General features: G+C 59.0%; 1 protein-coding gene across 2 annotated transcripts; it reads left to right on the forward strand.

Annotated features, from left to right (window-relative positions):
- Window positions 1-1,893: 1,893 nt before the first annotated feature.
- RAB10 (RAB10, member RAS oncogene family) lies at window positions 1,894-22,532 on the forward strand. Of its 2 annotated transcripts, XR_013222006.1 has the most exons (7): window positions 1,977-2,311; window positions 14,238-14,298; window positions 15,995-16,133; window positions 19,642-19,731; window positions 20,210-20,575; window positions 20,734-21,333; window positions 21,533-22,314. XR_013222006.1 is itself a non-coding variant. In XM_077291851.1 (6 exons), exons 1-6 carry the CDS (start codon window positions 2,185-2,187, stop codon window positions 21,864-21,866), a joined length of 603 nt encoding a protein of 200 aa, XP_077147966.1. In that variant the 5' UTR covers window positions 1,894-2,184; the 3' UTR covers window positions 21,867-22,532. The 2 variants fall into 2 exon arrangements, 1 of the variants encoding a protein (XP_077147966.1); XM_077291851.1 differs by lacking the exon at window positions 20,734-21,333 and having other exon boundaries at window positions 1,894-2,311; window positions 20,210-20,311; window positions 21,783-22,532.
- Window positions 22,533-22,854: the final 322 nt, after the last annotated feature.

Consider the following 22,854-nt stretch of genomic DNA (forward strand, 5'->3'; position numbering starts at 1 on the left):
ATTTTTACAATTTTAACCCTACGACAGGAAAAATGCACACGGACAGCACACGGATGGCACTCAGACAGCACACGGACGGCACACAGACTGCACTCGGACGGCACACGGACAGCACACAGACAGCACTCGGACGGCACATGGACGGCACACGGACTGCGCTCGGACGGCACACGGACAGCACACGGACAGCACACAGACAGCACTCGGACGGCACTCGGACTGCACTCGGACGGCACATGGACTGCACTCGGACGGCACACGGACAGCACTCGGACGGCACACGGACTGCACTCGGACGGCACATGGACTGCACTCGGACGGCACACGGACAGCACTCGGACGGCACACGGACGGCACACGGACAGCACACGGACAGCACTCGGACAGCACACGGACAGCACTTGGACGGCACACGGACAGCACACGGACGGCACACGGATGGCACACGGACTGCACTCGGACGGCATATGGACTGCACTCGGACGGCACACGGACGGCACACGGACAGCACTCGGACGGCACACGGACAGCACACGGACGGCACACGGATGGCACACAGACAGCACTCGGACGGCACATGGACTGCACTCGGACGGCACACGGACGGCACACAGACAGCACTCGGACGGCACATGGACGGCACATGGACTGCACTCGGACGGCACACGGACGGCACACGGACAGCACACAGACAGCACTCGGACGGCACACGGACTGCACTCGGACGGCACATGGACTGCACTCGGACGGCACACGGACAGCACACAGACAGCACACAGACGGCACTCGGACGGCACACAGACTGCACTCAGACGGAACATGGACTGCACTCGGACGGCACACGGACAGCACACAGACAGCACTCGGACGGCACACGGACAGCACTTGGACGGCACACGGACAGCACACGGACGGCACACGGATGGCACACGGACTGCACTCGGACGGCATATGGACTGCACTCGGACGGCACACGGACGGCACACGGACGGCACACGGACAGCACACGGACGGCACACGGATGGCACACAGACAGCACTCGGACGGCACATGGACTGCACTCGGACGGCACACGGACGGCACACAGACAGCACTCGGACGGCACATGGACGGCACATGGACTGCACTCGGACGGCACACGGACGGCACACGGACAGCACACAGACAGCACTCGGACGGCACACGGACTGCACTCGGACGGCACATGGACTGCACTCGGACGGCACACGGACAGCACACAGACAGCACTCGGACGGCACACGGACAGCACTTGGACGGCACACGGACAGCACACGGACTGCACTCGGACGGCATATGGACTGCACTCGGACGGCACACAGACAGCACTCGGACGGCACTCGGACGGCACACAGACGGCACTCGGACGGCACACAGACTGCACTCAGACGGAACATGGACTGCACTCGGACGGCACACGGACAGCACACAGACGGCACTCGGACGGCACACAGACTGCACTCAGACGGAACATGGACTGCACTCGGACGGCACACGGACAGCACACAGACAGCACTCGGACGGCACGCGGACTGCACTCGGACGGCACACGGACTGCACTCGGACGGCACACGGACTGCACTCGGACGGCACACGGACAGCACTCGGACGGCACATGGACTGCACTCGGACGGCACACGGACAGCACACGGACACACGGTCAACACGCTGACATGTGCAGAGACACATTGACTTTAATGTCTCCGATACGTGAGGAAACTGTCACCACAAGTACCGGAGCCACTGACGTGTGAATCCGGCCTCACACGGAGCGCATATGGCCATAAAAAAGGGTCGTGCAGGGGCCTAATAACATCATTTGTTTCGTGTAAATTGTTTTCTGCAATAAAGTTACGTTAAAAAAAGGGAGCTTCTGACGCATGCGTGATGCGGTAGGGGCGTGCGTGCACGTTCACGTGCGGGCGTCTCTGCGGCAGGGGGCGCGCACTGGGGGAGGAGCCGCCATTTTTGTCCCGGCTAGGCCCTGGAGGAGGAGTCTGCGGGAGAGGAGACACAGGGAGGAGGCGGAGAGCCCGGCAGCGATACGGAGCAGCTTGGTGTCAGCGGCGGGTGTGCCCGGTACTGGGGAGGGGCCGTGTATGACGAGACCGCCGAGTGGCGGCCGTGACTGACAGGAGAGGGGTCCCCGGAGGAGACGCAGGGCCCATGGCGAAGAAGACGTACGACCTGCTCTTCAAGCTGCTGCTTATAGGAGACTCGGGGGTGGGGAAGACCTGCGTCCTGTTCCGCTTCTCGGATGATGCCTTCAACACCACCTTCATCTCCACCATCGGTGAGTGCTGGCGAGCGGCGGCCACACACTGTACGGGGGGGCCACACTGCGGCCTGAGGTACCGAGACCGTACTGTACGGGGGCCCCGGGGGCCACACTGCGGCCTGAGGTACCGAGACCGTACTATACAGGGGGCCACACTGCGGCCTGAGGTACCGAGACCGTACTATACAGGGGGCCACACTGCGGCCTGAGGTACCGAGACCGTACTATACAGGGGCCCCGGGGGCCACACTGCGGCCTGAGGTACCGAGACCGTACTATACAGGGGCCACACTGCGGCCTGAGGTACCGAGACCGTACTGTACGGGGGCCCCGGGGGCCACACTGCGGCCTGAGGTACCGAGACCGTACTATACAGGGGGCCACACTGCGGCCTGAGGTACCGAGACCTACTATACAGGGGCCCCGGGGGCCACACTGCGGCCTGAGGTACCGAGACCGTACTATACAGGGGCCACACTGCGGCCTGAGGTACCGAGACCGTACTGTACAGGGGCCCCGGGGACCACACTGCGGCCTGAGGTACCGAGACCTACTATACAGGGGCCCCGGGGGCCACACTGCGGCCTGAGGTACCGAGACCGTACTGTACGGGGGCCCCGGGGGCCACACTGCGGCCTGAGGTACCGAGACCGTACTATACAGGGGGCCACACTGCGGCCTGAGGTACCGAGACCTACTATACAGGGGCCCCGGGGGCCACACTGCGGCCTGAGGTACCGAGACCGTACTGTACGGGGGCCCCGGGGGCCACACTGCGGCCTGAGGTACCGAGACCGTACTATACAGGGGGCCACACTGCGGCCTGAGGTACCGAGACCTACTATACAGGGGCCCCGGGGGCCACACTGCGGCCTGAGGTACCGAGACCGTACTGTACGGGGGCCCCGGGGGCCACACTGCGGCCTGAGGTACCGAGACCGTACTATACAGGGGGCCACACTGCGGCCTGAGGTACCGAGACCTACTATACAGGGGCCCCGGGGGCCGCACTGCGGCCTGAGGTACCGAGACCGTACTGTACGGGGGCCCCGGGGGCCACACTGCGGCCTGAGGTACCGAGACCGTACTATACAGGGGGCCACACTGCGGCCTGAGGTACCGAGACCGTACTATACAGGGGCCCCGGGGGCCACACTGCGGCCTGAGGTACCGAGACCGTACTGTACGGGGGCCCCGGGGGCCACACTGCGGCCTGAGGTACCGAGACCGTACTATACAGGGGGCCACACTGCGGCCTGAGGTACCGAGACCTACTATACAGGGGCCCCGGGGGCCACACTGCGGCCTGAGGTACCGAGACCGTACTGTACGGGGGCCCCGGGGGCCACACTGCGGCCTGAGGTACCGAGACCGTACTATACAGGGGGCCACACTGCGGCCTGAGGTACCGAGACCTACTATACAGGGGCCCCGGGGGCCGCACTGCGGCCTGAGGTACCGAGACCTACTATACAGGGGCCCCGGGGGCCACACTGCGGCCTGAGGTACCGAGACCTACTATACAGGGGCCCCGGGGGCCACACTGCGGCCTGAGGTACCGAGACCGTACTGTACAGGGGCCCACACTGCGGCCTGAGGTACCGAGACCTACTATACAGGGGCCCCGGGGGCCACACTGCGGCCTAAGGTACCGAGACCGTACTGTACAGGGGCTCCGGGGCCCACACTGCGGCCTGAGGTACCGAGACCGTACTGTACAGGGGTACCGGGGGCCACACTGCAGCCTGAGGTACCCAGACCTCTGCGGATATTGGGGGGAGACTGGTGGGCTCTGCGGATATTGGGGGGGGGAGGCCGGAGGGCTCTGCCGATATTGGCGGGGGGAGGCCGGAGGGCTCTGCCGATATTGGCGGGGGGAGGCCGGAGGGCTCTGCCGATATTGGCGGGGGGAGGCCGGAGGGCTCTGCCGATATTGGCGGGGGGAGGCCGGAGGGCTCTGCCGATATTGGCGGGGGGAGGCCGGAGGGCTCTGCCGATATTGGCGGGGGGAGGCCGGAGGGCTCTGCCGATATTGGCGGGGGGAGGCCGGAGGGCTCTGCCGATATTGGCGGGGGGAGGCCGGAGGGCTCTGCCGATATTGGCGGGGGGAGGCCGGAGGGCTCTGCCGATATTGGCGGGGGGAGGCCGGAGGGCTCTGCCGATATTGGCGGGGGGAGGCCGGAGGGCTCTGCCGATATTGGCGGGGGGAGGCCGGAGGGCTCTGCCGATATTGGCGGGGGGAGGCCGGAGGGCTCTGCCGATATTGGCGGGGGGAGGCCGGAGGGCTCTGCCGATATTGGCGGGGGGAGGCCGGAGGGCTCTGCCGATATTGGCGGGGGGAGGCCGGAGGGCTCTGCCGATATTGGCGGGGGGAGGCCGGAGGGCTCTGCCGATATTGGCGGGGGGAGGCCGGAGGGCTCTGCCGATATTGGCGGGGGGAGGCCGGAGGGCTCTGCCGATATTGGCGGGGGGAGGCCGGAGGGCTCTGCCGATATTGGCGGGGGGAGGCCGGAGGGCTCTGCCGATATTGGCGGGGGGAGGCCGGAGGGCTCTGCTGATATTGGAGGGGGGAGGAGGAGGCCGGCGTTGGGGCTCGGCCCTCCTGCCTGTGTCTGGCCGCTGTTCTTGTGGTTTCGGCCTCGGGCCGGTGATTGACAGCAGGAAGTCGTCGGCCGCAGACATCGCTGTGACTTGTAGATCCAGTTTTGGGAGTGGAGTGCGGAGTAACATCCTGGACGGAGGAGGCGCCGGGGGGCTTGTTCTCAGGAGACCGGTGGTCAGTGAGGGGGGACGGACCACCCTTACTGTACTCTGTTAATGTTGGGGACCCTGTGACGATATATCATGTTGTGACGGCAGCTGGGGGTCTCGGTCATGTGTTATCTCCTGCGGCGGTGCCTGAGCACAGTGACCTCTCTGCGGCGTCTCCTCCGCTCTTGTCCATTACTGACACTTTTATAAGGAGCTTTCCAGTGACCACCAGTGTCGGCTCCATCGAGGCGGGGGATCGCGGGGCGCTGGTGGGACATGTCTGCATTTCACTGCCTGGACCTCGGTGTCCAAGCTGCATCTTCCCCACGTCCTGCGTTCACCATCTCTGCACTCCCGGTGGTCTTCTGCTCTGACGTGGGCTCACACTGGACAGTTATGAAGCCGGTGTCTTGGATGATTTACTCAGCGCTGACGCATTTTGCACCCGGTGCAGAGAACGCGCTGGAATCTAGAAGACCCCGGTGAACTGCGTCCCACCAATGTCACACCTGCTACATGTCTGGACTTGGGATGTTGGATTGTAAACCCCCCCGGATAACCTGGCAGATGTCCTGGATGGATGGTATCCCCCCCCCCCGACTTTCCTGCCTGGCACTCTGCAGGGTCTCGTTGGGGGCCCATGGATGCTCTGATCCGGCCCTCTGGTTCAGCGTCTCCACTAATGCAGATAAACAGAGCAAGGTTCAGAACGGAGTTCTCTGAAAGTCAGTCGGCACCCGGCCAATCAGGGTGGAGCCGCGGCTGCCGGATCCTGGGGGTGACGCTTCTCCTGGCGTTTACTAGACTGTTCTGTAATTCCTAAAGATCAGACAATGGTGGTCCTATCCCACCTGAAGCCCCCATGTGCAGGAGTGCCAGGATATGCTCTGTGTGACCGGGCCCTCATCACCGAACGCTGCTCTGGAGTATAATACAGAGTGCAGAACAGTGTAAGTAATGTATGTACACAGTGACTGCACCAGCAGAATAGTGAGTGCAGCTCTGGGGTATAATACAGGAGGTAACTCAGGATCCGTAATGTATGTACACAGTGACTGCACCAGCAGAATAGTGAGTGCAGCTCTGGGGTATAATACAGGAGGTAACTCAGGATCAGTAATGTATGTACACAGTGACTGCACCAGCAGAATAGTGAGTGCAGCTCTGGGATATAATACAGGATGTAACTCAGGATCAGTAATATAATGTATGTACACAGTGACTGCACCAGCAGAATAATGAGTTCAGCTCTGGAGTATAATACAGGATGTAACTCAGGATCAGTAATGTAATGTATGTACACAGTGACTGCACCAGCAGAACAGTGAGTGCAGCTCTGGAGTATAATACAGGATGTAATTCAGGATCAGTAATGTAATGTATGTACACAGTGACTGCACCAGCAGAATAGTGAGTGCAGCTCTGGGGTATAATACAGGATGTAACTCAGGATCAGTAATGTATGTACACAGTGACTGCACCAGCAGAATAGTGAGTGCAGCTCTGGAGTATAATACAGGATGTAACTCAGGATCAGTAATGTGACGTATGTACACAGTGACTGCACCAGCAGAATAGTGAGTGCAGCTCTGGAGGATAATACAGGAGGTAACTCGGTCAGTGTGCCTATGCTGTGATTACGTAGCGGTATTATAATTCAGGGTGGTATTACAGGTCAGGTTGTTGTTCGGTGCCTTCCTCAGTAGTGCAGACAGTGTTTTGGGCTGTTTTCTGGTGGGGGTTAGATGAAGGGTGAACCATGCTGTGCTGCAGGCGGAGCACAGGCTGCTTGTCTCATCTTGCAGAGCAGAATGTGCCAGTGTCAGGCTTCACCCGTGCAGCGTCCTGTCCCGGTGCCCTCACCTGCTGCCTGCCTGGGTAGCGTGGCTCTGCTGCGCTGGCTCAGTACTGTGCCCGGAGTCAGGTGCAGATAACGCCGGCCTGTGCACGCTGCTCTGCAGGCCTTCCAGGCATAATGGGAGAATGTGTTCATGGCGTAAAAATAACCTGTGATGCTGCCCACGTGGCCGGGCTCGTCTGCGGGGTGCAGGGCACGGGCTGCTGTGAGCGGCAGGTAGACTCTGCCCGTCATGTGCGGCTGCTGGTGTCTGCTGTGTAGACGCAGTCGTATATGTATCATTGGGAGAGCAGCAGTGTAAAGCATGGCGGAGAGCTGAGCAGAAGCTGCTTATTCAGTGTCTCCTCTCAGCCCTCCAGTGGGACAGAGCTGTGGCCTGAGCGCCTGATGTTGTAGTTCGGGGTTTCGGACCACCGTAGACCCCAGTAGACGATGCCGCTGAGCCCGAGCTTCTGATTCTTGTACACTCTAATGGAGTGGAGCTGAAATCATGGGGGGTACGCGGGATGGAGAAGAGCTGGAGTTTCCCCATGTGGCGCAGGAGGTGCTGCAGCATCTGCGCCGCTCCCCGTGCCTTATCGATTGGCTCTGTGATGCTTATATTATACGATGGCTTGACATTCACTGTCACACCTTAAAGGGCCGATACGTGAAATCGCCAATACCTGGGAGACCAGGGACCACGTCCAGTACTTCAGAACTTCCAATAATTGGCAGACTATGGGAACGTTTCTGTATTATCAGTGGTACCTGGCCGACGACCCGAGAGGTGTCCGTCCAGTGGGCAGCACGCCGGCGTCACCCGCTGCTTCCGTTATTACCCCTCTCCCACATTACGGCTGTTAGTACTCGCCCAGATCGGGTGACGGCGACTGTTCTGATTTTTGCTCATATAAAATTGATAGCGGGAGCTTAAAGAGACAAAGGCTGAGTCCTGACACCCGAGACGCCGCGAGCCGCCAGACCTCAGGTTACTGGCCGCCGACATTGTGCTGCTGATGAGCTACTGTTAGCTGTTATCAGCCGTTTGTAGCCGGGGAAGGAAAATAAATCTGCATTGTCATTGTATTGTTAATCCAAGATCTTTGCTGTCACTGAATGGAAATATTGGCAAGTTTGAAGGTGCGAGTGCGGCTCCTCGGTACCCTGCCCTCTGTGATGGCGATCATTGCCCATGATGCCGTGTGGCCGGGGTGCTGGCCGCTCCTGTGTGAGGGGTCCCGCACGCTCGGTGCCAGGGGGCAGCGGCTCCAGGATGAGGGCTGTGATTGTTCTCCGGCTTCACTGCACCATTGTTACTCACTAATTATATGTATGTGCTGCCGCCCTGCTCAGACTTGTCCCCGCTGCTCCTTCATGTGTCTCATACTGCAGAGATGTGAGAAGTCTCACCCCGGAGAGAAGCTGCGGCCCCGGGCCCCGACATAGGTCCTCCATCCATCACACCGCCCCCTAGGTGTATATCCTGCACTCAGAGATCACTGGGGCTACATGGGACTGCGGGTGACCCCTACTACATTATCTGTACCCAGATACCACTGGTTTTACATGGGACTGCGGGTGACCCCTACTACATTATCTGTACCCAGATACCACTGGTGTTACATGGGACTGCGGGTGACACCTACTGCATTATCTATACCCAGATACCACTGGTGTTACATGGGACTGCGGGTGACATCTACATTATCTGTACTCAGTTATCACTGTGTTCTGTGGTTACATAGGACTGCAGGTGACATCTATTTTCCATAGATAAGTTTTGGTTCCGTTGCAGATTGTGAAGAGACGATACTTCCGGCTCTCCTCCATCTTCCACCCCGTTTTGGGGGGAGCAGTACTTCTTAGTGGCTGACATGGGACTGCTGGTGGTCTGTGCCGATCTCATGTCTCAGGAATGTTGGAGGTGGCGGACCCTCACATTCCTGCTGTATCCAGGCTCAGGGACAATGAGGGTCCAGCTCTTCCTCAGGACTAAACCTTTTGTTTGTTGCACCCTCCATACTTAACCCTTTATTTGTGTCACCGCCTGTCAGTGGATTGGTGCTGGGCTCCCGGTGGCTGCCGTCCTGTTCGCAGCTCTGGGTGTGACTGGAGCATGAGATGCTGTCAGATCCGGACAGTGGGTTACTGATATTTGCAGGAATCTGTGCACGTGTTGGGCGGATTTTGCTCTGTATGGCATGGATGAAGTCTGCGCCTTCTCCCAGTTCTGTGTGGACGTCACTAGTTACATGACAAGCTGCGGTGACTCGTCGTCCTCGGGGAGCCGCTCTCTGCTTCCTCAGGATTTTCATCCAGAACCTGCTCCTCTCTTTGTAAATGTGGTGCTTGTCAGGGGCGCCGCTGATCAGCGTCCAGGCTGGTGTGACGTGTCATGGCCCTGGTGAGCTTCTCAGGGAGCCATCAGCAGGTGACTAGTGGACAGCCGCTCCCCTCGGTGTCTCGGACCATCCTCTGTGAGCCGAGGACATTAATCTCTCCTGTCCTGATAGTTTGTTACAATATTGTGGTGCGTTTATAAGTTCCAAACACTAAAAAAAAAGCCAAACCTGTAGCTAATGGGGTTTGCTCCAGGTGTATCCAGTGTAGACTCCTGTAAGCGGTCTCTTCCGTGGCCTGATACAATGTCTCCTCCTGGTGTGTGGTGATACAATGTCTCCTCCCGGTGTAGGGCCTCATACAATGTCTCCTCCTGGTGTGGGGCCTGATACAATGTCTCCTCCCAGTGTGGGGCCTGAAACAATGTCTCCTCCTGGTGTAGGGCCTGATACAATGTCTCCTCCTGGTGTGGTGATACAATGTCTCCTTCCGGTGTACGGCCTGATACAATGTCTCCTCCTGGTGTGTGGTGATACAATGTCTCCTCCCAGTGTGGGGACTGATACAATGTCTCCTCTCAGTGTGGGGACTGATACAATGTCTCCTCCTGGTGTGTGGACTGATACAATGTCTCCTCCTGGTGTGTGGTGATACAATGTCTCCTCCCAGTGTGGGGACTGATACAATGTCTCCTCCCAGTGTAGGGCCTGATACAATGTCTCCTCCTGGTGTGGTGATACAATGTCTCCTTCCGGTGTACGGCCTGATACAATGTCTCCTCCTGGTGTGTGGTGATACAATGTCTCCTCCCAGTGTGGGGACTGATACAATGTCTCCTCTCAGTGTGGGGACTGATACAATGTCTCCTCCTGGTGTGTGGACTGATACAATGTCTCCTCCTGGTGTGTGGTGATACAATGTCTCCTCCCAGTGTGGGGACTGATACAATGTCTCCTCCCAGTGTGGGGACTGATACAATGTCTCCTCCCAGTGTAGGGCCTGATACAATGTCTCCTCTCAGTGTGGGGACTGATACAATGTCTCCTCCTGGTGTGTGGTGATACAATGTCTCCTCCCGGTGTGGGGCTGATACAATGTCTCCTCCTGGTGCGGGGGCGCAGAGTGTGGTCTGGAGTGGATACGATGTTGTCAGAGCTGTTGACCTGGTAGAGTGGAGGCTGCAGGTCTGCTCGCAGTTGTGTGACGTGCACCGTGGCTGGGGCTCGTGGTTGTGTGACGTGCGCTGTGGCTGGGGCTCGCGGTTGTGTGACGTGCACCGTGGCTGGGGCTCGCGGTTGTGTGACGTGCGCCGTGGCTGGGGCTCGCGGTTGTGTGACGTGCGCCGTGGCTGGGGCTCGCGGTTGTGTGACGTGCGCCGTGGCTGGGGCTCGCGGTTGTGTGACGTGCGCCGTGGCTGGGGCTCGCGGTTGTGTGACGTGCGCCGTGGCTGGGGCTCGCGGTTGTGTGACGTGCGCCGTGGCTGGGGCTCGCGGTTGTGTGACGTGCGCCGTGGCTGGGGCTCGCGGTTGTGTGACGTGCGCCGTGGCTGGGGCTCGCGGTTGTGTGACGTGCGCCGTGGCTGGGGCTCGCGGTTGTGTGACGTGCGCCGTGGCTGGGGCTCGCGGTGACAAGTGCCCATTGATTGCAGCCTGGGCAGTGAATGGAGCGCAGGAATTCGGCCCCGCTGCCCTTTGTTGTACGCTCTTTCATTACAGCAGAGAATTTGCTCCTTTTGTGTCTTTCTGTAAGTTGTTCCTCTGCCTCTGAGAAGTTTCTCCCCCCAGCGCCCGCTCCCTGGTGCCTCCTCGTGTGCCCGCTCCCTGGTGCTTGCTGAGTCAGGTGCTTCCAAAGCAGTAGTGAAACTACAACCCCCAGCATGCCCTGACAGCAAGGGCTAAGTTGTAGTGATTGTCTCCCTTGTTAAAATGTGCCTGTCTACCAGGCGTTACTATTCTGCTACATCCTGCCTCGCTGATGCCAGCACCGGACTACAACTCCCAGCATTCTTTGTGTGGTAGAGCAGGGAGAAGGCTGACGTCCCCTGTGGATGATGAGGGTTCTGCCCTCTCGGTGGAGTCCCAGCAGGCAGATAGGGCGGTGTAGCACTAAGGAGCGCTCCATCTGTACCATATTCGAGGGCGACGTGGGCACCAACTTACCGCAGTGTCATGTGACCAGGTGACGAGCGATCTTACTCGCACCATTTCCATCCCTCTGCTTCTCACGCTCCACATCCACAGTGAACCCGGCCGGGTGTTCCGATGTCCAGTCTTTGATTACCAGCAGCACAGAGGATTTCAGGAGTTGAGTCTGCTGATGCCATAAAAGGATCTGATCTTTTCCGTAGCAGGTGGAGTGTGCAGCAGCACAGAGTATTTCAGAAGCGTAGTGTGCTGATCATATGGGAGTTCAGTAAGATAATGGAGGGAGTGGGTGACCAGCAGCACAGAGGATTTCAGGGGAACAGTTTGTTTGGTTTCTGGCACTGGCAGCAGAGATGGTGCAGTGTATTATCCTGTGTGGTGCGGCTCCTGCATCTTCTCCATGTAGAAAGCTCACTGCAGGAGGTCAGAAAGGTGCCGGGCCCTGGGGAAGGGAAGGTGCCCGGGCCCCGGGGAAGGGAAGGTGCCCGCCGCCCCGGGGAAGGGAAGGTGCCCGCCGCCCCGGGGAAGGGAAGGTGCCCGCCGCCCCGGGGAAGGGAAGGTGCCCGCCGCCCCGGGGAAGGGAAGGTGCCCGCCGCCCCGGGGAAGGGAAGGTGCCCGCCGCCCCGGGGAAGGGAAGGTGCCCGCCGCCCCGGGGAAGGGAAGGTGCCCGCCGCCCCGGGGAAGGGAAGGTGCCCGGGCCCCGGTGAAGGGAAGGTGCCCGCCGCCCCGGGGAAGGGAAGGTGCCCGCCGCCCCGGGGAAGGGAAGGTGCCCGCCGCCCCGGGGAAGGGAAGGTGCCCGCCGCCCCGGGGAAGGGAAGGTGCCCGCCGCCCCGGGGAAGGGAAGGTGCCCGCCGCCCCGGGGAAGGGAAGGTGCCCGCCGCCCCGGGGAAGGGAAGGTGCCCGCCTCCCCGGGCCCTGGGGAAGGGAAGGTGCCGGGCTCCCCGGGGCTGTAGCGGGCAGTGATTGACGCTAACATCCCGCGCACTCTTTGGTGTGTATGTATCGTCTCCACACATGATGAGTCTTTCTCGCCGGTTACTGACACTTGATATCAGCAGTCCCGGCCTTAACGATTTGTGTGGTTTCCTGTTACCAGGGAGCAGTGCATTGTGGGAGCGCTGGTGTTGGTGGACGCGCAGATGCAGCAGAGGGGAGTTTGCTGCTTTTCCCTATGAGGCAGCGATTCTCCATCTTTTGTTCTCCGATGTGATAATTCACATGAGATGCTGGAAAATGACAGATTCAGCTCTGCTACATGTGTCTGATCACGGAGGGCGGTACAGCACTATCTGGTGACAATGGTGGCGGTCTGGGGGAGAGTGTTACTCAGAGGAGGTCAGTTGGGTACTGAAGGTGTTGAAAGCAGGAAAAATGGGCGAGTGCAGCGAGATGTGTGAACTGGGTCAGAGCGTCTCCAGAATGGCGAGTCTTGTTGGGCTGTTATTATATGGTACGGTGGCGGGTCTTGTGGGGCAGAGGGTCCATGTGGAGGGGCTCCCTGTGCCCTGTGTGGGGCAGGTATTGTGTGGCTGCCCCCAGTGTATGGCGGCGGATCCTGTGGGGGAGGGTTCCCCTGTTTAGAGGCGGGTATTTTGGGGCTGACTCCAGTGTACGGCGGCTAATCCGGTGACAGCCCCACAGGTGTGTTGCGGCGGATCCTGTGGGGCTGTCCCAGTTGTACAGCGGTGGATCCTGTGGAGCTGACCCCGGTGAACGGCAGTGGATCCTGTGGGACTGTCCCCGGTGTATGGCAGCGGATCCTGTGGGGGAGGGTTCCTTGGTGTACGGCTGTGGGTATTATGGGCCGTCCCCAGTGTACGGCGGAGGATCCGGTGACAGCCCCACTGGCGTATTGTGGCGGTTCCTTTGGGGCTGTCCCCGGTGTATTGTGGCGGATCCTTTGGGGCTGTCCCCGGTGTATGGCGGCGTGTCCTGTGGGGCTTTCCCTGGTGTTGGCGGGTCCTGTGGGGCTGTCCCCGGTGTATTGTGGCGGATCCTGTGGGGCTGTCCCCGGTGTATTGTGGCGGATCCTGTGGGGCTGTCCCCGGTGTACGGCGGCGGATCCTGTGGGCTGTCCCTGGTGTATTGTGGCGGATCCTGTGGGGCTGTCCCCGGTGTACGGTGGCGGATCCTGTGGGGCTGTCCCTGGTGTATGGCAGCGGATCCTGTGGGGCTGTCCCCCTTGTACGGCGGCGGATCTTGTATGGGCTGTCCCCGGTGTACAGCGGCAGATCCTGTTGGGCTGTCCCCGGTGTATGGCGGCAGATCCTGTTGGGCTGTGCCCGGTGTACAGCGGGTCTCGTAGGGCTGTCCTGGGGGGGCAGCTAGTATCATATTGGACCTATTCCTATATCTGGGGCTTTTGTGGTTTTGCATTGACCTCATGCTGTTCACAAGTCACCTCCAGAGCTGCGGTCGTACATGGTCTTTGTTCCCGGCCAGCAGTTACTGGATTTTGTGCCTGTGGACGTGGCACCATGTGATGCCTTCCAGTAAAGGACATTTGCTATAGGGCAGCACGGTGGCTTAGTGGTTAGCACAGCAGCCTTGCAACGTTGGAGTCCTGGGTTCAAACCCCACCAAGGACAACATCTGCAAAGAGTTTGTATGTTCTCCCCCGTGCGTGGGTTTCCTCCGGGTACTCCGGTTTCCTCCCACATTCCAAAGACATACTGATGGGGCTCACAATCTAAATTCCCTATCGGGGACAGTGATGATAATGTGTGCAAACTGTAAAGCGCTGCGGAATATGTTAGCGCTATATAAAAAAAGAAAGAAAGAAGAATAAAGGTTTGCTGTGGCAGGGATCGTGGACGCGTCCCGTGGGATGAATGTGGCGACTTACTGTTCTCTTTATCTCTTGCAGGAATCGACTTCAAGATCAAAACTGTGGAATTACAAGGAAAGAAGATCAAACTACAGATCTGGTGAGCGAGGCCGGTGGGCGTCACTGCGGGAGTCACTGGGCTGGCGGGTGTCACTGGGCAGTCACTTCGGGCGTCACTTGGGGCGGCGGGCGGCACTGCGGGAGTCACTAGGCTGGCGGGTGTCACTGGGGGGGGGCGGCGGCGGGCGTTGCTTGGGGAGGCGTGCGTCACTGGGGGAGTCACTGGGCTGGCGGGTGTCACTGGGGGAGTCACTGGGGGGGCGGGTGTCACTGGGGGCGGCAGCGGGAGTCACTGGGGGCGGCGGTGGGCATCACTGAGGGCGGCGGGCGTCACTGGGGGCGGCGGCGAGAGTCACTGTGGGCGGCGGCTTCAGTCTCTGAGGGCGGCGGGCGTCACTGGGGGCGGCGGCTTCAGTCTCTGAGGGCGGCGGGCGTCACTGGGGGAGTCACTGGGGGCGGCACTGTTTCCTAATATCATAAGCGCTTCATCCTGAAGACATGAGCCAGTGTGGAGTGAAGTGCAGCTCTGCCATACGCTGGTCTCCTGCCATCAGTAACACTGGGGTCCTCTGACCCGTCCTGAGGGCGGTGGGCACGGAGTCTCGGGAATAGCTGAGCCTCCTGATGCAGCCCCCCGGGCACAGGAGCCCCTTCCCCACACATCCCACGCTCACATACAGCCCCCATTTATCCTCTGCCGCTCATTCATCCTCCCTCCAGCTGCACCGGCCTGAATGGCTCCACTTTTCTGCGGCCGCTGGCACCTGCCGTCCTCTTGGCTCCGGGCGGCGCTGATCGCAGGGTGCTGCAGTGTCAATATTTATTTTCTGCGTTGGTCGAGGGCGGCGGTGGCAGGGCTCCTGTGTGACTAACGGCCGCCTTATCACAGTCTGACATGGACGGACCGCTCACACACTGCCTCCATACTGCTCTGCTTGCTGTCAGTGAATGTTTTCACCCAGAGGCTGAGACACAGCTGGAGTGTATCTCATCTGGACCCCTGTGTAACGCTGAGCAACCCCTGAAGCGTCAATCAACGCCCTCCCCGTGGAGCCTAAAGGGATCCTGTTGGGGTGGTCCTGCTGCATTCCTGGCAGGGTGGTGGGTGCACCTGTGGTGGGTGGTTCCGCGTCGTTCCTGGCGGGTGCTCCTGGGGCTTTCCTGGTGGGTTCGTGGGTTCTCCTGTGGCGTTCCTGGTAGGGTGGCGGCTGCTCCTGTGGAGTGGTGGGTGGTCCGGCGGCTGCTCCTGTGGAGTGGTGGGTGATCTGGCGGCTGCTCCTGTGGAGTGGTGGGTGGTCCGGCGGCTGCTCCTGTGGGGTGGTGGGTGGTCCGGCGGCTGCTCCTGTGGAGTGGTGGGTGGTCCGGCGGCTGCTCCTGTGGAGTGGTGGGTGGTCCGGCGGCTGCTCCTGTGGCGTGGTGGGTGGTCCGGCGGCTGCTCCTGTGGCGTGGTGGGTGGTCCGGCGGCTGGGGGTGGTCCTGTGGCAGAGGGGAACTGGTTAAGGGAAGCAGTAGATTCCTGACCTTTCCATTGGATGTGGATAGAGCAGTGTTGTGTAATGATTGACATCCTGTTCTCAGATTGTGATTGGGGGCAGCGTTATTAGAGGGGCATCTGGTGAAGCTTTCTGTTTCCAATAACAGGCAGCAGAGTTGTGACCAAACCATTAACAGATGACAGCCCCCCACACTCCGTTTGTGCCCGCCGCGGGTAATGACCCCTCTGTTTGTTTTCACAGGGACACGGCCGGACAGGAGCGATTCCACACGATCACCACCTCCTACTACAGGGGGGCGATGGGGATCATGTTAGTCTATGACATCACCAACGCCAAAAGCTTTGAGAACATCAGCAAGTGGCTCAGAAACATAGATGAGGTAAGAGGGACACACTGGGGTCTACGACCACTGCTCCGCAATGATGAGGGAGATGCCAAAAGTGTCCGTATAAAGGCCACAAACCTGCCATCTGGCTATTGCCCCCTGTCCTACTGTAGTCGAGGGGAGCTGATACGGCAAGAGCCCCTGTCCTGGGGGTGGAGGTGGTACGGCAGAGCTCCTAGTCTGTGGGGGCGGTGATGGTACGGCAGAGCCCCTGTTGTGGGGTGGGGTGGTGGTGTAGAGGTGGTATGGCAGAGCCTCTGTCTTGGGGGGTGGAGGTGGCACATCAGAGACCCTATTTTGTGGGGGTGCGGATGGTACGGCAGAGCGCTTGTCCTAATCCCATCCCCCTACAGAGAGGGGACTACAAAGGATGATGTCTGCTGCTCTTCCCCGGCCTCTGTCTGCGCTGGCCGTCCGCCGCTCTTCCCCGGCCCCTGTCTGCGCTGGCTGTCCGCCGCTCTTCCCCGGCCCCTGTCTGCGCTGGCCGTCCGCCGCTCTTCCCCGGCCCCTGTCTGCGCTGGCCGTCCGCCGCTCTTCCCCGGCCCCTGTCTGCGCTGGCCGTCCGCCGCTCTTCCCCGGCCCCTGTCTGCGCTGGCCGTCCGCCGCTCTTCCCCGGCCCCTGTCTGCGCTGGCCGTCCGCCGCTCTTCCCCGGCCCCTGTCTGCGCTGGCCGTCCGCCGCTCTTCCCCGGCCCCTGTCTGCGCTGGCCGTCCGCCGCTCTTCCCCGGCCCCTGTCTGCGCTGGCCGTCCGCCGCTCTTCCCCGGCCCCTGTCTGCGCTGGCCGTCCGCCGCTCTTCCCCGGCCCCTGTCTGCGCTGGCCGTCCGCCGCTCTTCCCCGGCCCCTGTCTGCGCTGGCCGTCCGCCGCTCTTCCCCGGCCCCTGTCTGCGCTGGCCGTCCGTCCGCTGCTCTTCCCCGGCCCCTGTCTGCGCTGCCCGCCCGTCCGCCGCTCTTCCCCGGCCCCTGTCTGCGCTGCCCGCCCGTCCGCCGCTCTTCCCCGGCCCCTGTCTGCGCTGCCCGCCCGTCCGCCGCTCTTCCCCGGCCCGGCCTGTCTGCGCTGCCCGCCCGTCCGCCGCTCTTCCCCGGCCCGGCCTGTCTGCGCTGCCCGCCCGTCCGCCGCTCTTCCCCGGCCCGGCCTGTCTGCGCTGCCCGCCCGTCCGCCGCTCTTCCCCGGCCCGGCCTGTCTGCGCTGCCCGCCCGTCCGCCGCTCTTCCCCGGCCCGGCCTGTCTGCGCTGTCCGCCGCTCTTCCCCGGCCCGGCCTGCCACTCTCCCTTTTCCGCCCTTGTGCAATCTCTGGCTCTGTGCTGAGGAATGCATGAAGCGATGACTAATCCTGGGAGTGACCGTCCTGCAGCCGCCTGTCATCTGCAGTGACAGCCGTCTCTGCTGCCCCCTGCTGGCAGAAGGCAGGATGTGCAGATTTGGCATTTGGCTGCGAGTCCTGTCTTGCAACCATGATGAGTTTGAGTCACTCGCCCCCCACACACATCTCAGGGTGAAGCTGCGCCTCTTAAAGGGCCACTGCCCTGCACATGTGTGTTCAGCGTACCCTGTAATCCGGCCCTGATTCTGGGTGATTGGAGTTTGTGCCTGGTATTGAGGCCGGAGTGACTCGTGCTGGATCGTGGCCGCCGTCAGCCTCCAGAGCTGTCATTCTCCGCAGGACACAGATACCCTGTGGTGTCGTCATCTGTTCCATATCTGATTCGCTGCCATGTCCCAAAATAGCCCCCGTGTGTCCGTCCCCCTGTCCGTGCGCTCCAGCGGGGGTGACCCAGCACTGCGGCCTGGTTATTGACAAGACCCTGTACGACGGGCACTGCCTACCCCCGGCAGATCCTGCACCGTGACCCCCTGTCTGCAGCTCTCTGGGGCCTCACATGTCACCAATTCTATCTCGGAGACCCCGTCCTCACTTTCCACACCACAATGTTCTCCAGGAGCGAGACGTTTATTATTTCTGGGTGAGGACTTGTCACACTGCACCCACCTGTCTGACACACTGTACCAGAACAGCTGCTGCGCCCCATCAGCCTGCACTGGTTGTTACACTGCATCCACCTGTCTGACACACTGTACCAGAGGAGCCACTGAGGCCCATCAGCCTGCACTGGTTGTTACACTGCACCCACCTGTCTGACACACTGTACCAGAACAGCTGCTGCGCCCCATCAGCCTGCACTGGTTGTTACACTGCATCCACCTGTCTGACACACTGTACCAGAGGAGCCACTGAGGCCCATCAGCCTGCACTGGTTGTTACACTGCACCCACCTGTCTGACACACTGTACCAGAACAGCTGCTGCGCCCCATCAGCCTTCACTGGATGTTACACTGCATCCACCGGTCTGACACATTGTACCAGAAGAGCCGCTGCGGCCCCATCAGCCTGCACTGGTTGTTACACTGCATCCACCTGTCTGACACACTGTACCAGAAGAGCCGCTGCGGCCCTATCAGCCTGCACTGGTTGTTACACTGCACCCACCTGTCTGACACACTGTACCAGAAGAGCCGCTGCGGCCCCATCAGCCTTCACTGGTTGTTACACTGCACCCACCTGTCTGACACACTGTACCAGAACAGCTGCTGCGCCCCATCAGCCTGCACTGGATGTTACACTGCATCCACCGGTCTGACACATTGTACCAGAAGAGCCACTGCGGCCCCATCAGCCTGCAGTGGATGTTACACTGCATCCACCTGTCTGACACACTGTACCAGAAGAGTCGCATCCACCTGTCTGACACACTGTACCAGAAGAGCCGCTGCGGCCCCATCAGCCTGCACTGGTTGTTACACTGCATCCACCTGTCTGACACACTGTACCAGAAGAGCCGCTGCGCCCCATCAGCCTGCACTGGATGTTACACTGCATCCACCTGTCTGACACACTGTACCAGAAGAGCCGCTGCGCCCCATCAGCCTGCACTGGTTGTTACACTGCATCCACCTGTCTGACACACTGTACCAGAACAGCTGCTGCGGCCCCATCAGCCTGCACTGGTTGTTACACTGCATCCACCTGTCTGACACACTGTACCAGAAGAGCCGCTGCGCCCCATCAGCCTGCACTGGATGTTACACTGCATCCACCTGTCTGACACACTGTACCAGAGGAGCCGCTGCGCCCCATCAGCCTGCACTGGATGTTACACTGCATCCACCTGTCTGACACACTGTACCAGAGGAGCCGCTGCGGCCCCATCAGCCTGCACTGGATGTTACACTGCATCCACCGGTCTGACACACTGTACCAGAAGAGTCACATCCACCTGTCTGACACACTGTACCAGAAGAGCCGCTGCGGCCCCATCAGCCTGCACTGGATGCAGCTGTGACGGATCCTCAGCTGTGACGCTTTTCTGAGCTCATCCCCCGTGAAGTAGTATCAGGAATAGCGGTGTCCTAGCTGCACTCGTTGCAGTGTGAGCGTCATGCAGTCCCGGCCCCCGCTGCTGCGGTGGTCGGGGCCAGTTAACCCCTTCTGCTTTCTCTTGCAGCATGCCAACGAAGACGTGGAGCGGATGCTGCTGGGAAACAAGTGCGACATGGAGGACAAGCGGGTGGTGCTCAAGGCAAAAGGAGAGCAGGTAGTGTGGCGGGGTCCGGCGCTACCTCCCCTCCCCCGGTCCAGGGGCCTGTGGACACTGCGGGGGACTGTAACGCTGCTGTAAGACCCCCCTGCCGTCACTACACCCCCATCGTGCCCTGGCGGCAGCGTGTCCTGTAGATGGAGGGCCGCGTGCAGACGTGTCTATACATGACTGCACGGCTGTGTAAACGCTATAACATAAGCATGTGCAGCGGCGCCGCATCGCTCCTGTATGTTTATAGCTCCGGAGGCCAGCACCATAAGGACCAACATCCGTCACCGAAACTCCCCGACTATAATAATTCACAGCTACACATCGTCGTCCTGTGCTCCAGTCACATCCAGAGCTGCGTGTGCACTGCCTCCCCAAAACAGACCTAACAAGACAGCAGAATTAAGAGCGCTGCTCTGGATGTGACACCGGCTGGTGCCACCGAGGAGCCATCCTGATCTGTGACTTCCATCCTTTCTTTCAGATCGCTCGAGAACACGGAATTAGGTTTTTTGAGACAAGCGCGAAATCAAACATAAACATTGAGAAGGCATTCCTCACATTAGCGGAAGACATCCTCCGAAAGGTAAAGCATGGTGGACAGCCGCAAGATGGCGGCCACTGAGGAGAGGGAAGATATCCGACCAATCAGGGGTCACATCGGAGTGCAGCCTGAAGTGTAGAGAGTGGAGGATTGCGGTGTATATACATGTCCTCATAAGAGTGCAGCTCCGGAACATAATGCAGCATGTAACTCAGGATCAGTAATCTATGTACACAGTGACTGCACCTGCAAAATAGTGAGTGCAGCTCTGGGGTATAATACAGGATGTAACTCAGGATCAGTAATGTATGTACACAGTGACTGCACCAGCAGAATAGTGAGTGCAGCTCTGGGGTGTAATACAGGATGTAACGCAGGATCAGTAATGTATGTACACAGTGACTGCACCAGCAGAATAGTGAGTGCAGCTCTGGGGTATAATACAGGATGTAACTCAGGATCAGTAATGTATGTACACAGTGACTGCACCAGCAGAATAGTGAGTGCAGCTCTGGGGTATAATACAGGATGTAACTCAGGATCAGTAATGTAATGTATGTACACAGTGACTGCACCAGCAGAATAGTGAGTGCAGCTCTGGAGGATAATACAGGATGTATCTCAGGATCAGTAATGTAATGTATTACACAGTGACTGCACCAGCAGAATAGTGAGTGCTGCTCTGGGGTATAATACAGGATGTAACGCAGGATCAGTAATGTAATGTATGTACACAGTGACTGCAGCAGCAGAATAGTGAGTGCAGCTCTGGAGTATAATACAGGATGTAACTCAGGATCAGTAATGTAATGTATGTACACAGTGACTGCACCAGCAGAATAGTGAGTGCAGCTCTGGAGTATAATACAGGATGTAACTCAGGATCAGTAATATAATGCGTGTACACAGTGACTGCACCAGCAGAATAGTGAGTGCAGCTCTGGGGTATAATACAGGATGTAACTCAGGATCAGTAATGTAATGTATGTACGCAGTGACTGCACCAGCAGAATAGTGAGTGCTGCTCTGGGGTATAATATAGGATGTAACGCAGGATCAGTAATGTATGTACACAGTGACTGCACCAGCAGAATAGTGAGTTCTGCTCCGGAGTATAATACAGGATGTAACTCAGGATCAGTAATGTAATGTATGTACGCAGTGACTGCACCAGCAGAATAGTGAGTGCTGCTCTGGGGTATAATATAGGATGTAACGCAGGATCAGTAATGTATGTACACAGTGACTGCTCCAGCAGAATAGTGAGTTCTGCTCCGGAGTATAATACAGGATGTAACTCAGGATCAGTAATGTAATGTATGTACGCAGTGACTGCACCAGCAGAATAGTGAGTGCTGCTCTGGGGTATAATATAGGATGTAACTCAGGATCAGTAATGTAATGTATGTACACAGTGACTGCACCAGCAGAATAGTGAGTGCAGCTCCGGAGTAAGTTTCGGGGGGTTCTCCGGCCCCTGCTGTGAGTAATGGCGGCCTCTCTTGTCTTCCAGACTCCAGTGAAAGAACCCAACAGTGAGAATGTAGATATCAGCAGCGGTGGAGGCGTCACAGGCTGGAAGAGCAAATGTTGCTGAGTCTTTAGTTTGCGCCATTCACGGTCACTGCCCCTCCTCACCTCCCGCCCCCTCGCAGCATAGACCACTTCCCCTGACACCCTCCATTGTAGCCTCCCCCATGAATGTCCCTTCCTCTCATTAACCTCCATCTCTGAGTGCTTGCCGGTATCTCCCCTTTGTCGGAGCAGACGGTGGCTGGAGACGATGACGCGTCGGCCCGGGAGATATTTGTGACCTCATGTGTATGACATATATCATTTTAAAGCCCCCGTCCCCCTCCGCACCCCCTGCCCCCATCACTACATTTTGGTTGTACCCGATGCCCCTCCTGCCCTCTTTTCCTCTTCGTTCTGTTATCAACGAAAAGAAGGAAAAAAAAAAAAAGTACGAGATGAAAACGCGTGCGGCAAATTCTGCTCTACTGTTCTGGATAAATGATGTGTACCACAATAAAAGATAGAATGAATCACTAATCTGTATCCATAATGGAGGGGGAGGGGAGGGCCCGGGGGCCGCGCTCCGCACTGAACACCCCACAGATCGGCCTAATGATCTGGAACGTTTGCCTTCTTTGTTTTATTTCTTTTGTTATGGATTTTCTTGGGGGAGGGTTTGTTGTATATGAGCTGTACACAAATGGCTGCTGTAACCTGAATCTGCAAATATATCACTCGATATCAGCCACTGATTGCTTCTTTTATTTCAGACGCTTGGAATGTGAAGTATTCTCTCCCAAAACCAATTGTGATTGTCTGCAGTCACCACTAGGGGGAGCTTCCTGTATACAGAGATACATGATAAGATCCTGTCTGCAGTCACCACTAGGGGGAGCTCCCTGTATACAGAGATACATGATAAGATCCTGTCTGCAGTCACCACTAGGGGGAGCTCCCTGTATACAGAGATACATGATAAGATCCTGTCTGCAGTCACCACTAGGGGGAGCTTCCTGTATACAGAGATACATGATGAGATCCTGTCTGCAGTCACCACTAGGGGGAGCTCT

This window comes from Ranitomeya variabilis, chromosome 2, assembly GCF_051348905.1.
Source record: "Ranitomeya variabilis isolate aRanVar5 chromosome 2, aRanVar5.hap1, whole genome shotgun sequence".
In the NCBI taxonomy this organism is placed as follows: domain Eukaryota; kingdom Metazoa; phylum Chordata; class Amphibia; order Anura; family Dendrobatidae; genus Ranitomeya; species Ranitomeya variabilis.

Coding starts and splice junctions, on each gene's coding strand:
- RAB10 (XM_077291851.1), top strand. CDS start 2,185: ATGGCGAAGAAGACGTACGACCTGCTCTTCAAGCTGCTGCTTATAGGA. Junction 16,134..19,641: donor GGCTCAGAAACATAGATGAG/GTAAGAGGGACA, acceptor TTTCTCTTGCAG/CATGCCAACGAAGACGTGGA. Junction 20,312..21,782: donor CGGAAGACATCCTCCGAAAG/GTAAAGCATGGT, acceptor CTTGTCTTCCAG/ACTCCAGTGAAAGAACCCAA.